The sequence below is a fragment of the Heloderma suspectum genome, chromosome 2, assembly GCF_057233095.1.
Source record: "Heloderma suspectum isolate Gila_16-S chromosome 2, 16-S_ref, whole genome shotgun sequence".
NCBI lineage: Eukaryota > Metazoa > Chordata > Lepidosauria > Squamata > Helodermatidae > Heloderma > Heloderma suspectum.
Genome location: NC_139459.1, coordinates 216,394,147 through 216,407,256, shown reverse-complemented (window position 1 = coordinate 216,407,256; position 13,110 = coordinate 216,394,147). Strand labels below are relative to the sequence as shown.

Sequence of the window (13,110 nt, the reverse complement as noted above, 5' to 3'; positions counted from 1 at the left end):
TGCAATGGCATGGGATATTCAGGAACATTCTGACTACAAAGAACAAAGCTACCACAAAGTAGCAAGAACTGAGATATGGGAGCCTGAGGTGAAGGAAAAGGAACTAGGGTGAGTGTTTGAATCACAGGGCAGTCAGGAGGTGGTACCCTCCCCCCACCCCCCAGGCCAAGGGAGGACATTAGCTGAAATGTACATGTCCTGTGGTGGGACTTAAGGTCTGTAGCAGCTGTCTGCTTATTGGAAGTGGGGACAGGTACATTAGGGTAGTTGGATAAAGGAAAGTGGGCAAAGTAAGATGAGCTGAAGAACAGGACTTGAGGAAACAGTGCGTGGAGGAGGCAGAGCTGAATAAGAGAAATATCAAGAAGTAAGCAAAACCTCACATAGGGCCTTATGACATGAGAGATTATACACTATTGGGAGGAAGTAAATAATACGGGGCGGACAACTGCACCTGGTCTAGCCACTGTTTTGTACTTGGTTCCAGAAGGTGGGCCTTGGGGTTCTATTTAAAGACAAAGAAGTAGACCCCACAACCTTGATGTCTGCCCACCTCACCTGATCTGTTGTGCAATGCTTTTAACGGGGGGCGATATTTATACCATCAAAGCAGTTTTTTTAATTCAGAACACCAACATCACACTAATCCAAGCTGGTATTTAGATTTTTTTACCTGTCATGCTATTTACTAACCAGAAAGTTACAGCAAGCTCAGAACTGAGTGATAGCAAAGCACTCTCGGTCTATGTTAAAGCATATATGCAAAATCACTAGAAAGGCAAGTCTGTGTACAGCACATGTCTGATTTACAGAGCAGTCGGGGTGGTAGACCCTCAGTACAAGTACAGACTTGTCTTTTTTCTCAATTATAATGTGTCATATTAAAAGCAACAACTTCCTTTTCCTTTTGGCTTCCAAATGTCTGTAAGCATCAGACAAAACTGCGCTGTAGTCATACAACATTCAAACACCATGAAAACTGTTGACTACAGAGTAGAACAGATTAGATCTATGAACTCTGAAGTATTAAATGAAGGTTTTGATGAAAATCCAATAATAGAAACAAAGATTGGGTGAGGGGAGGTAGGGGACAACCATCTAGAGATATTTTAAAGTAGAGAGCAGTGTACAAATCTATTAAATAGATTTACCATAGGGAATCTCCTACATTTCAGCTATAGAAGGTTCCAAAGAACTCAAGGGCCACTTACATTGTGATGCAGGAGGCTGTAGTTGGTAACTAGTTAGCTGACACCATCCTACAGGATACAGGTCAGGAGATTCACAATCTACCCATTGATCATATTCATCTTCCCAGCCATCAAAATGTATCCTCAACAGACGATGGATAATGCGTGTTACTGTGGCCACACATACTAGACGAGGTTCCATGAGATCCACAGCTTCCAGTTTCATTGTGACATGAAACCCATGGTTGGGAACTTCCTGGAAGAGGGAAGCAGGACAATCACATCACGCTGTGTGTGAAAATCAAAGCTTTGCTATTAAAAACATGCAAAATTGCATTTCCTGCAAGCCCTGTATTAACAACTTCTCTCCCCTCCACACCGACTTCCAGTATATTATCTTAAGTTTGTGGGTACTCTTACCCCACTGACACTAGATATGTAGTAACACATGGCCAAGCACAACACTGGGTTAAAAATCTCCCAGAACCTGCTACATGGTGCAAACATTTTCCAGAACCTGCTACTCATACCCTTATTTCAATCTGGATGTGGTTTGGGAGATCCTAAGTAGAGATAAATCTGGTACTGCACTCTGGAGGATAGGATAATGAGAGAAGTGGGGGAATGGGGCAAAAGTACATGCATGTGCATTAGGGAGAAAAATAGTCTTAAGCAAATCTCAGAGAGAAAAAAAGCATCTCCAAAAGGTTCCATTGTCTGGGGTAAGCATCTGTTCCCAGTTTGTGACAACCAGTCCCTTTTCTCAGGATCTCCATTATATTCATTCCTCCACATATCATTCCCTCCTTCATCTACTTCCTTCATCTCTCCTCTTGCTGTACAATCCACACCATATCCCCAAACTGCAAAGCTTTTGGAAACTAAGGTATGTGCTTCAGAATAAAACTAAACAAGCTTCAAAAAAATTAAACATCTGTTTTGTAAAATTAACTCGGGGCAATCCTATGCACATTTAGACAGAAAAAAAACCCTACAACTCCCAGGATGGATGGCTCAGGAATGCTGGGAGTTATAGGACTTTTTTCTGTCTAAACTTGCCTAGGATTGTGTATTAAGTTTATGCAAAATACAACTTGCATAAACTACACAAAATATCTGACTTTCAGTGCTGTATACCCACAAAGAAAAAGGGGTACAAAAATGGCATAACCACTATATTCAATCTGTGATATTTCTGGTCCCAACAAAAGGTATTCTTATAGCATTAAAGTAGCATGATTCACATGCCAGAGCAAGCACACTGCAATTTACTCTCCTTCATGACAGTCTTAAATCTACATCCCAAGTTAGAAACCAAAGGTCTCTGACTCTCTTTTCTAGTTTTATTTAAGCTGCTTTCCATAACAACAACACATGCAAACATTTTCCAGATAGCTGTGGGGGCAGCAAAGGAATTAAGAACCTGCAATGCAGCACAGGTTGCCATGTCATCCAAACCCGGCACAGTGTGCACTGGGGGTGGCTTCTTACTAACACCACAACCACTACTACAAGCCATGGGTTGTGACGTGGGTAAGAAGCCACCCCACCGCGCACCACGCCAACTTCAGACAACGAAGCATTTTGTGCCGCACTGTGGGTAATTATGCAAATTGCGGGCGTGGAGGCAGAAGCCATGATGGCTTCTTTCACCCCCACGATCGCCTGAACCTGGTCAAAGTGTAGTTATATCACAAATCTAAAACATTCTGGTTTGTATGCTTACCTTGTTAAAGAGCTTCACAGGGGCTGCTACAGAACCCATTTCCCTGAGGTAGTCAAACCATTTGAAAGGTAGTTTTGCATAACCTACAAGTTAATAGTTATTATGTAATAGCATCACAAAACAATATACATCTCTAGAGCATTGTGATAACAGTGGAAGGGCAGGGTAGACATACATACATACATACATACATACAGATATAGATCGCTGCCCCATAATACGAGTTCTCTGAGTAGTTCACAAAACAAATAAAACATTAACAAATAATGTAAACCAAAAACTATTAAAACTAAAAACCATAATTAAAAAGACAGATTTTAAGTGGAGAGATGCAGATGTAAGTTATTTAAAAGGCCTGGATTAATTTAAAAAAGGCTTCACCTGGCTCTGACAAGACCATGGCACTAGGAAAAACCTATCTGGGAATACTATTCTATAGCAGGGGTACCACTACCAAAAAGACACTCTTTCTAGAGGTTACCCACCTCCAGGATCAGCCTTACCTCTAGGCAGAGTGAGGCAGCCACTGGAGATGCTGGGGTGCCCAGCAGCAAAGAGGTTTTCCAGGACAGAGCTGTATGCACACACCACGTAGCCTGCCTGCACCTGCTAAGCTAACTTGTGATGAAGGATGCTGTGCTATCACCAGTGCTGAAGTAAGATTCAACTGCCACTCCAGTCAGGTTCTGTACACAGAATGTGTGTGGGGGTGGGTGGGCCATCACCTTGTCCTTTACCTCAGACAGAAGCAAGTCTTGGACCAGGCTTGCCCACCTCACTTTACTTGGCAGATCACACTGAAGAAGATCTTAAGGTTTGGGTAGGTATATATGAAGCTCCTTTATCCTGAATGAGATGATTAGTCTACCTAGAGCAGTATTGTCTCCTCTGACTGCCGGTACATCTAAACGTTTTCAGGTGGAGGTCTTTTTTTGGCTATCAGAGATAATTTTTCCTGGAGATACTAGTGAGCCTAGCACCTTGTGCATCCAAAAGTCCTGCCTAAAACCCTAGAGAGACACTGAGTGTGGACAATACTGGGCTAGTTGGAACAATCGTCTGATGCAGTATAGGGCAGCTTCCAAAGTTCCTGTTTTCATTGGATGACCCTGAACCCAGCTGGTTGGAGACTTAAACCACAGAAGTAATCAACCTGATTGAGCAGAAGATATGCTATTACTGGGCTAGTCTTGCCTAGAAAGTAAGTAGAAAGCTTTGCTGTTTTTATTATTGCAGCAGTTTATATTATGCGAGTTTTTCTGTTGTATACTGCCTTGGTAAGGCTCCTGCCCTGAAAGGCAGTAAGAAATATTTTTCATAAAATTAATTTAAAATGTACTTTGAGGAGATCATAGATATGGAAGAGATAGCAGTAGCGCACCTAGCCCCAATCCTTTGCCCCATCCACACAATTCCTGCAAGTGGCATGGGAATTCCCCCACTCTTTCCTCTGCACTGACTGAAAAGCTCCTGGAGGAAGCAAGACTGAGAAAGAAGGTGGCATGCCTAAGCCAAGCCTGCTCAATGGCCACAGTCAAGCAGACAATAAGGAAACACTGTTTTCTGCTAAACTATTATTGGCTACGCAACTTCAAACTAGTGTGTGAACTGATGTGGAGGAAAGGATATGTATTTTGCAAACAAGCTTAAGGACTAGATTATTTCACACAATACTGCTGGCAAAATATGGATATATTTATGGATAGGAAAGTATGAATACCTCGGGGTGGAGTTAGTTCTATCATGTTAATTTCACAGAAACCAACAGGGAATATAGAAGGGGAGGTGGCATGGTAACAAAACCAGTCAGAGCCATCTGCTGCCTCAGAGCCATCAATTCCAATCATAAGATATCCATCTGCTAATACCTAGATAAACAAAACAAATAGAATTTAAGGTTTAGAAGTTAAACACAAAGCAATGCAAGCAGGAATAAGCCAGGAAGTGAAGAGTAATAAGCAAAAGGTTCAAGTAGAACTCAGCTGTGTAGATAACATACATTGCCAAATTCAAATGGCTAAGGCAAACAATGAAATGGTCCATAAGATTTGTGAATTATAAAAATTATGACTGGAACATATGTAATGCTCCTGGCCCCTTAAACATGATTAAGAGTGTAGAAGCAGGCTATGGGAGTGCACTCCTTCTCTCCTCCACTGGTGAAAGTTCGCCTCATTAGTCTTAACCATGGTTAACTTTAACCAGGGTTCATTATAGAATAAGGATTCAAAGCAGAGGTTTAAAGACAGTTTTAAATCCTAGTTAATAGTGAGCCTTGGTTAGCATTAATTGTGGTTAAGCTCTGTACTGATATAAGCTTTAACAATGGTTAAAATTGGCAGGGGAAGGATAAGGGAGTGTGCAATTCCACAGCCCAATCCCAAAACCATGTGTAAAGTCATTGGGAGTATTACACGTGCACTGGTGGTTGCCAGGGAACAATTGTGCTGGGTGTCCCCTAAGTTACCAATTATAATTATATTCTAGTGCTAGTGTTGAAAGAGACATGTTAAAGGGTCAAGCTTCCTTTAAGAGTTGCATCTCAAATACTAAATGTAGCAGACTGGCTTGAGTATAATATCTGTACTTTTGAACTGGCTCTAAACTGGGCTTTACAAGGCTGCATGTATAATTCACAGACTAATTTCTAGTTCAGTTCTTTGGTTTGAACAGTCAGACTTGGTTTGTATGATTGCTGCAGCTTAAACAAGCCATGCTGACTTGTTTAAGCCATGGCGCATGCCAGCACATGCCATTTGCCTAATTACCCGCCTAGGCATGGCTTGTTATGTCATCTAAACCCAGGTGGCATGGCTTGTTGGAGGGGGAATCAACCCTGAAATAACCCAACAGTCCATGAGTTTTTGGAGGTTTGCTTCCCCCTCCAACAAGTCACGCCACCTGGGTTCAGATGACACAACAAGCCAAACCTGGGCAGGTAACTAGGGAAATGGTACCCAACATACACGATGGTTTGTTTGAGCCACAGTGATCATGCAAAGTGGGCCTAAATGTTAAGAAACTGGCCAAGACCAGTCATGTAGTATTATCAACCCAGGAACACTTTTGTAATGCAAACATGGAATTAGTCTGATACTAGGTAGAATGCAGGATATTTAACAAATTTAAATAAATTAGACTTTGAACAAATTGGTTGATTTTCGCTGCAGTGTGAATGTAGGACTAAAATGGTTCTGTGGGCTCCCCTCTCTGCTCCTCCAAAACGTATCTTAATACCTTTACCTTTCTAATTGTTGCCACACATATTGCAGAAAGGTTTAATGGATCTATGGCTTCCAATTTCATCCCCTCCTTGAACCATTCTCCACTTGACTCAGTATCTTTTACCTAAAGAAACCATAGCAAATATCCTTCTGAGGCAACAAGTAGGAGCAATGCAAAGCTATAAAATAAGTATGACCTATAACAACAGCTGGCCAAAACATCTCAAAGCATTATTATTGTACACACCTGATTGTGCCTATACACACACACAGACACACACACACACTTCTCTCTATAATGAAGGATTGCAACATTATCTATTTGAATTGTAGCCCAGCTTCCTACCAAGAAAACGGCACTCAGGGAGGCTTACAATCATAGATAAATAAAAATATGATTAAAATAATACAAATGCTTTAAACACACAATTAAAAACACAGTAACAGAATAAAAACAGCACCACCCCAACAGATCTGCTTACATGCCAAAGGCCTGCTTGAAGAAAAATGTCTTTGACTGCCAGCAGAAGGACAACCACGAGGGAGCCAGCCTAGCCTCTTTTGGCAGAGAATTCCAGAGCCTGGGAGCAGCCACCAAGAAGGCCCTCTCTCTTGCAGCACCACCAAATGGGCTGATACTAAGAAGAACCTCTTCTGAAGATTTAAAAAGCCAGCAGGCTCACATGGGAGTTCTAGTTTTTTTATGGCTGTTTTACCTATTTCTGTGCTGTCTGTTTGGTATTGTATTTTATTCTTTTAAATATTGCATTTTATCTGTTTGTATTTTACTTTTTTAATTGTTGTAATCTGCCTAGAGAACATTGATTAATGGGGCAGATTAAAAATATAGTAAAATAAAAGTGCCATGTAATTGGTCACAATGGGCTATCCACCTCTTCTTCTCACAGGTCAGAGCATACTAGGCCTTTGAACATTACACTTTTGACTAATCTTCTGATATTCCCATGCTGATCAATAATTCCTTACATGATAAATCAAGTGCCATGTAAAACATCAATACCTTAGCAAATAAATGTGGGGGTGCATCAAAGTGAGAGTCCTGTTTCTTGGCGATATCTGAAGAGGGAAAAAAGAAGACTAAGACTTCTACTTCTTTTCTACTTCAAATATATAATCCCTTTAAAATATTAATGGCCCAATGCTTACAATGAAGCCTACTGAAACAAAAAATATTAATCCCAGTCTCATTTTGAGAGCTGAGGTGAACAACAGTGTGGTATGTTAGTGTGCAGGAAACAAGCATGTCATTCAATAAAACTTGTCCACATTTAAGTTACCTTTATTTAAGAAGATAAATATGATGCTATTCACTCAGCACCATCTTTGCCAGGTGAGCTTACCAGATCTTTTGAATCGATGTCCTATACTTCGAGACCAACCAATGGGATGAATGAGTGGGCTATACATATGGCACCAGAAGTCGTCTGTTTTGTCTTCACTTTCTTCATACACTAATCTTAGCCTGCCTCCAATTATGCTGTCTACGATTGCTACCCGTGTTCGGCAGAGATGTGTTTTATCAACAACTTCTACTCTCATAGAAGGCTTGAAAGGATACTGCATGCTTTCCGACACCTGAAAACAAGTGATTGTGTAGCATTAACATACATGCATCTCCAAATGGAATATTCTACATTATTTTCATACAATAATAGTCATGTGAATTTGCTACTACCCACAAGAATGTTCATATATTAACTTTGCTTTCAGAGATTCCAATAGTAAGACGTTCATCACAGTAATTATTTATTTTTTGTATATATGGACTACTGCTAAAACTGCACTAGCTCCTAATTCATTTCTAAACACATTTGAAAGTAAAGTTAACCTCTAAAGCTGGTGTGGGCAATACGCAGTCCACAAGCCACAGGTAGCCCCCACTGCTCCCCGCCACCACACCGCCAAAATTAATGGGGGCAAAAAATGTGGGTTTTGCTGCTGAATTTCAGTGGCAAATTACTATGAAAGGGTAAAAGGGCCACATTTAGCTTGAAAACAAGTTATAGTTGTTCTTTTTACCCCTATGTAGCAGTTTGGTGCTGAACTTTGGCAGCAAATCACTGATTTTTGTGCCAGGGTGGGGAGAGGAGTGTATCCCACAATGGGGATGGAAAGCGGCCCCTGGACCCCCTGAAGTTGCCCACCCCTGCTTTAAATCCTGATTTGGCAGTCTTGGTGTAGTTTGCCTTAGGTGCACGTCTCCTTTGAGTCCCCTGTCCCCTGCAAATCTGCACCAAGATCGGAAATTGTCAGGAGTGCCCTAGCTGCCTCTTACAGTCCCCTCCAATAGCCAACTCAAGAAACAGACGAAACAGATTCTTTCCAAGGCTTTACTCCTTTTACAACTTAATGACTCTTTCAGATGCTAATCACCAGCAACTAAGCAAGGAACTGAACTGGGGTAGTTAGTAGAGTAGCCTAAGCTCCAGGTAAGGCAGTTGGTCCTCGTTTGAAGAAGGGCAGGAAGACTCTGAACTTATGGGCTATGGAGAGGTCCTCCCTCTTACCCTTGGGTCCCCAGGACGTGACCGTTGTTTTAGTGCCAAGTGAGCAGAGCACCTCCTCTTGGCGCCCTCCATCTGGTGCTGCTCCCTGCGTCTGCGCCGAGTGTCCAGCAAGACCCCCTCCCCTGCTCTCTCACTGCCAGGGTCACCATCTCTCTCAGGAATTCAGGCAGGAGGAATCTCTCCCTGCCGCTGTGCCTGTGAGAGAGGAGCGAGCTCCTCTCCCATGGGCTGTTGCTCTTCCTCAGAATCAGAGCTGCTCTGGGGCTCTATGGGCTGTTTCCACCCTGACAGAGATGACCCTGCTCCAAACCTCTTTCTTTATCTAATGTTAGACTGATGGGGCAAGGAGCAGGGCCTTCTCAGTGGTGCCACCCTCATTAAAGAACTCTTTCCAAAATAGCTTGACAAGCTAGCTCTACTTTCACTTTCAGAAAGATTTGTTTAAACATTTAGTAGAGTTTTGGAGAGGGAGGGTTTTTTTTTTTTTTTAACAAGAACCTTTTATATTTTAGTATATAATATGTCATTTTTATTGTTTTCATATTATATTATATTATATTATATTATATTATATTATAAGCTGCCTTGAGGGCTCTGCAGAGCTGTGTGTCAGGATATATATTACAAAAATAAGAACAAACTATATGCTGCTCTGTGGTCAACTCTGCAGGCAAGGCACACACATACACACTCATGCTCTTACTCACATTTTTGGTCAAGTGGTCAATCTTTCTGGGGCCTCAATACCTAAGGGAGCAATCCTATGGCCGCTTGTCAGTGGCTAGATGGCCATAGGATATGTCAGTCTCTGGGAACAGACCTCGGAGCCTGCGCTGCAAGGTTGGTTCCCTGAGAACCAGCCTTCCCCCACTCCCGTGCTGCCTTGCAGGCAGCTCGGAACAGCCCTGCGCTCCGCACTTGGAAGAGGATCACGGAGCCGCAAAAATGGGGTGTTCTGGGGCGGGGAAGGCGGAAATGCTGGTATGATACATCCTATGCGTTGTCTGCCAGCCGCTTCCCCCACTCTGAAATCAGCTGTCTAGCTGCAAACGCAGGGCAGCTGAAGCACAGAAGGGATGATCCCCTCCGTGTTTCTCCTGCCCTGCATTGGATACGTGGTCGCCTCCGAGTTTTGAGGCACCCGCCTATCCCCATAGGATTGCGCCCTAAGCCATTTATTTAATCTACTATACCAGTGCTCATTAAGGCTTAATAGGGCAAGCTGGTTTCATATGGAAGAGAGCCTTTCTCGTATTATGCAATTCTCTACCCCATGAGATCGGAATAAGTTTATTTTTCCTCTTTTCAAATAAAGGTGAAAATCTCATTAATCTACCAGGCTTTGGTTTTTGGTCTGGCTGTTGCTGCTCTTTTGTTGCCAGTATTTAGATGTTAGTTTTTAGTTCTAATCCTGATTTTTAGATATTGGGTTGTATCCAAATGTAGGTGTGTGAAATGGGGATGGTGCAAGGAGACTTCAATCTATATTCCAAACAAATATGTGCACACTAATGGGAGCACCACAGCTTCCTAAGAAGCCCAACATAATAATGGTAATGGGTTCCTAATAAATCCAAGGACTAAAAAACCAATAAATAAGACCTCAGTGCACCGACACAAGCAGGCAGATAGATACGCACTTTAAAGATATACTCTTTAACCTAATTTGGATAGGGAATAGGAAGATGACCATACCTAGATAGTGACAGAAAGAGGGTATTGTCCTCTATTATCTAGTTGAACATGCTGGATATTAATGTCTTTATCTATATAGTATTTTTTATAAAAGACCACTGAAGACGACCCTCAGGGTGAAGCACATTTGGGTTTTACTCTGAATAGCTGATTTTGTTTATACTACATGTTGGCTTTCTGTACATATGTATTGTAGTCATCTTCAGAATTTATAAAAAGTTAACATTGCACTTTTGGAATTCAATTTTGTAGATTTTTACTTGCATTTTCCAATATGCTATATGAGTTACCTTATCCCAATTTTTGCCAGGCAACAACTGGTTGAGATATATTTCCTTTTTAGTCTGTCTTCTTGTAACCAGCCTTACCTTCTGAGAGAAGTCAGGAGGAAGAGTTTTGGCACCAGTGAGTCGTTTCACCAAGAAAGCTTTCCAGTTTGTGTATTTGTGCTGAATGGCTGTCAGTGTTCAGAAAAAAACTAGCATTAGCCATTTAATTGCTTTTAAATAAATATTTGAACTGTGAGACATTGAGTGAGCAACTTCAAAGTTTTCTGACCAGACTTTAGTGGTAATCCAGATGCCTTATCTGTTATGCAGTAGATTCATGATTTTGATAACCCCATGACTGAAGCCCAAGCATCTTCATACACTTAATACATAGTACATGAGATGAATAATTGAAGATCACTGCCAGATTATATTCTTTTCATGTTAACGTAAGAACGTAAGAGCCCTGCTGGATCAGACCAAGGGTCCATCCAGTCCAGCATTCTGTTCACACAGTGGCCAACCAGCTGTCGCCCAGGAACCCACAAGCAGGGCATGAGCGCAACAGCACCCTCCCACCCATGTTCCCCAGCAATTGGTATAGACTCACTGCCTCTGGTACTGGAGGTAGCACATAGCCATCAAGACCACTACCCACTGATGGCCTTTTCCTCCAGGAATTTGTCCAACTCCTTTTTAAAGCTATCCTGATGTGTGGTTATCACTATATCCTGTGGTAGTGGGTTCCACAGTTTAAGTATGTGCTGTGTGGAAAAAGTGCTTCCTTCTGTCTGTCCTGAATATCCCACCAGTCTGCTTCATAGGATGACCCTGGGTTCTAGTATTTTGAGAGAGGGAGAAAAATGTCTCCCTATCAACATTTTCCACACCATGTATAATTTTGTACACCTCTATCATGTCTCCCCGTACCCTCCATTTTTCAAGCTAAACAATCCCAGCTGTTGTAACCTTCTCTCATAGGGGAGATGCTCCAGCCCCTTGATCATTTTAGTTGCCTTTTTCTGCACTTTTGCCAGCTCTACGATAACATTTTTTGGTGTGGTGACCAGAACTGTACACAGTATCCTAAGTGTGGTCACACCACAGATTTGTTTAGGGGCAGTATGATATTGGCAGTTTCATTCTCAATTCCTTTTCTAATTATGCCTAACATGGAGTTTGCCTTTTTTACAGCAACCACACACTGGGTTGACATCAACATTGACCTGTCCACTACAACCCCAAGATCTCTTTCCTGGTCGGTCACCGCTTGCTCAGATCCCAACAAGCTATACTTGAAGTTGGGTTTTTTTGCCCCAATGTGCATCACTTTACATGAACCGCATTAGCCATTTAGATGCTCATTCTCCCAGTATGGAGAGATCCTTTTGGGGCTCTTCCCAATCCCTTTTTGTTTTAACCACCCTAAATAATTTGGTGTCATCCACAAATTCAGCCACTTCACTGCTCACTCCTAATTCCAGATCATTTCTGAACAGGCTGAAAAGCATTGGTCCTAATACAGATCCTTGTGAGACCCCACTATTTACTTCCCTCCATTGGGAGAATTTACCATTTATTCCTGCTCTCTGCTTTCTGTTCGTTAACCAGTTACTGATCTGTAAGAGGACCTCTCTTTCATGACTGCTAAGCTTGCTCAGGAGTCTTTGGTGAGGGACTTTGTCAAAAGACTTTTGGAAGTTCAAGTAAACAATCTCTACCGGATCACCCCTGTCTATATATGTATTGACACTCTCAAAGCACTTTAAACGGTTAGTGAGACAGGACTTACCTTTGCCAAAGCTGTGTTGATTCTTTTTCAGCAGGGCTTGTCCTTCTATATGCTTATTAATTTTAATCTTTAATAATGCCTTCAACCAATTTACCTGGAACACACATTAAGCTAACCAGCCTGTAATTTCCTGGATCCCCCTGGATCCCTTTTTGAAAATGGGTGATATACACTGGCCATCTTCCAGTCCTCTGGTATAGAGGCTGATCTTAGGGACATTTTGGTTAGAAGATCAGCATTTTCATATTTGTGTTCTTTGAGAACTCCAGGATGGATACCACCTGGGTCTGGCAATTTATTTGTTTTCAATTTATCAATAAGGTTGAGAATTTCATCTTTTGTCATCACTATTTGCCTCAGTTCCTCAGACTCCCCTCCTGAAACCATCAGTTCAGCCACAGGTATCTGTCCTATATCTTCTGCAGTGAACATGGATGAAAAGAATTCATTCAGCTTCCCTGCAATCTCTTTGTCCTCCTTCAGTAATCCTTTAACTCCATTGTCATCCAGTGGTCCAACTGCCTCCCTAAGCTGGTTTTCTGCTTCAGATATATTTAAAGAATTATTTATTGCTGACCTTGATGTTGTTAGCGATATGCTCTTCAAATTGCTTCTTTGCATATTTTGTTGTCTGCTTACATCGTCTTTGTGCAAGCTTGTGCTGCGTTTTGTTTTCCTCACTTGGA

At 41.8% G+C, this 13,110-nt stretch overlaps 1 protein-coding gene across 11 annotated transcripts in view; it reads right to left on the bottom strand.

Moving 5' to 3' along the window:
• MBTD1 (mbt domain containing 1) overlaps positions 1-13,110 on the bottom strand; it is a 66,955-nt gene that overhangs the window by 22,688 nt on the left and 31,157 nt on the right. For all 11 annotated transcript variants that reach the window (XM_084837887.1, XM_084837891.1, XM_084837886.1 and 8 more), the window contains 7 exons: positions 10,732-10,820; positions 7,502-7,736; positions 7,162-7,217; positions 6,160-6,264; positions 4,637-4,784; positions 2,917-2,999; positions 1,212-1,446 (listed from right to left, as the gene is read on the bottom strand). In XM_084837887.1, coding sequence (XP_084694013.1) covers positions 1,212-1,446; positions 2,917-2,999; positions 4,637-4,784; positions 6,160-6,264; positions 7,162-7,217; positions 7,502-7,736; positions 10,732-10,820 — 951 coding nt within the window. The remainder of the gene's footprint in view (positions 1-1,211; positions 1,447-2,916; positions 3,000-4,636; positions 4,785-6,159; positions 6,265-7,161; positions 7,218-7,501; positions 7,737-10,731; positions 10,821-13,110) is intronic.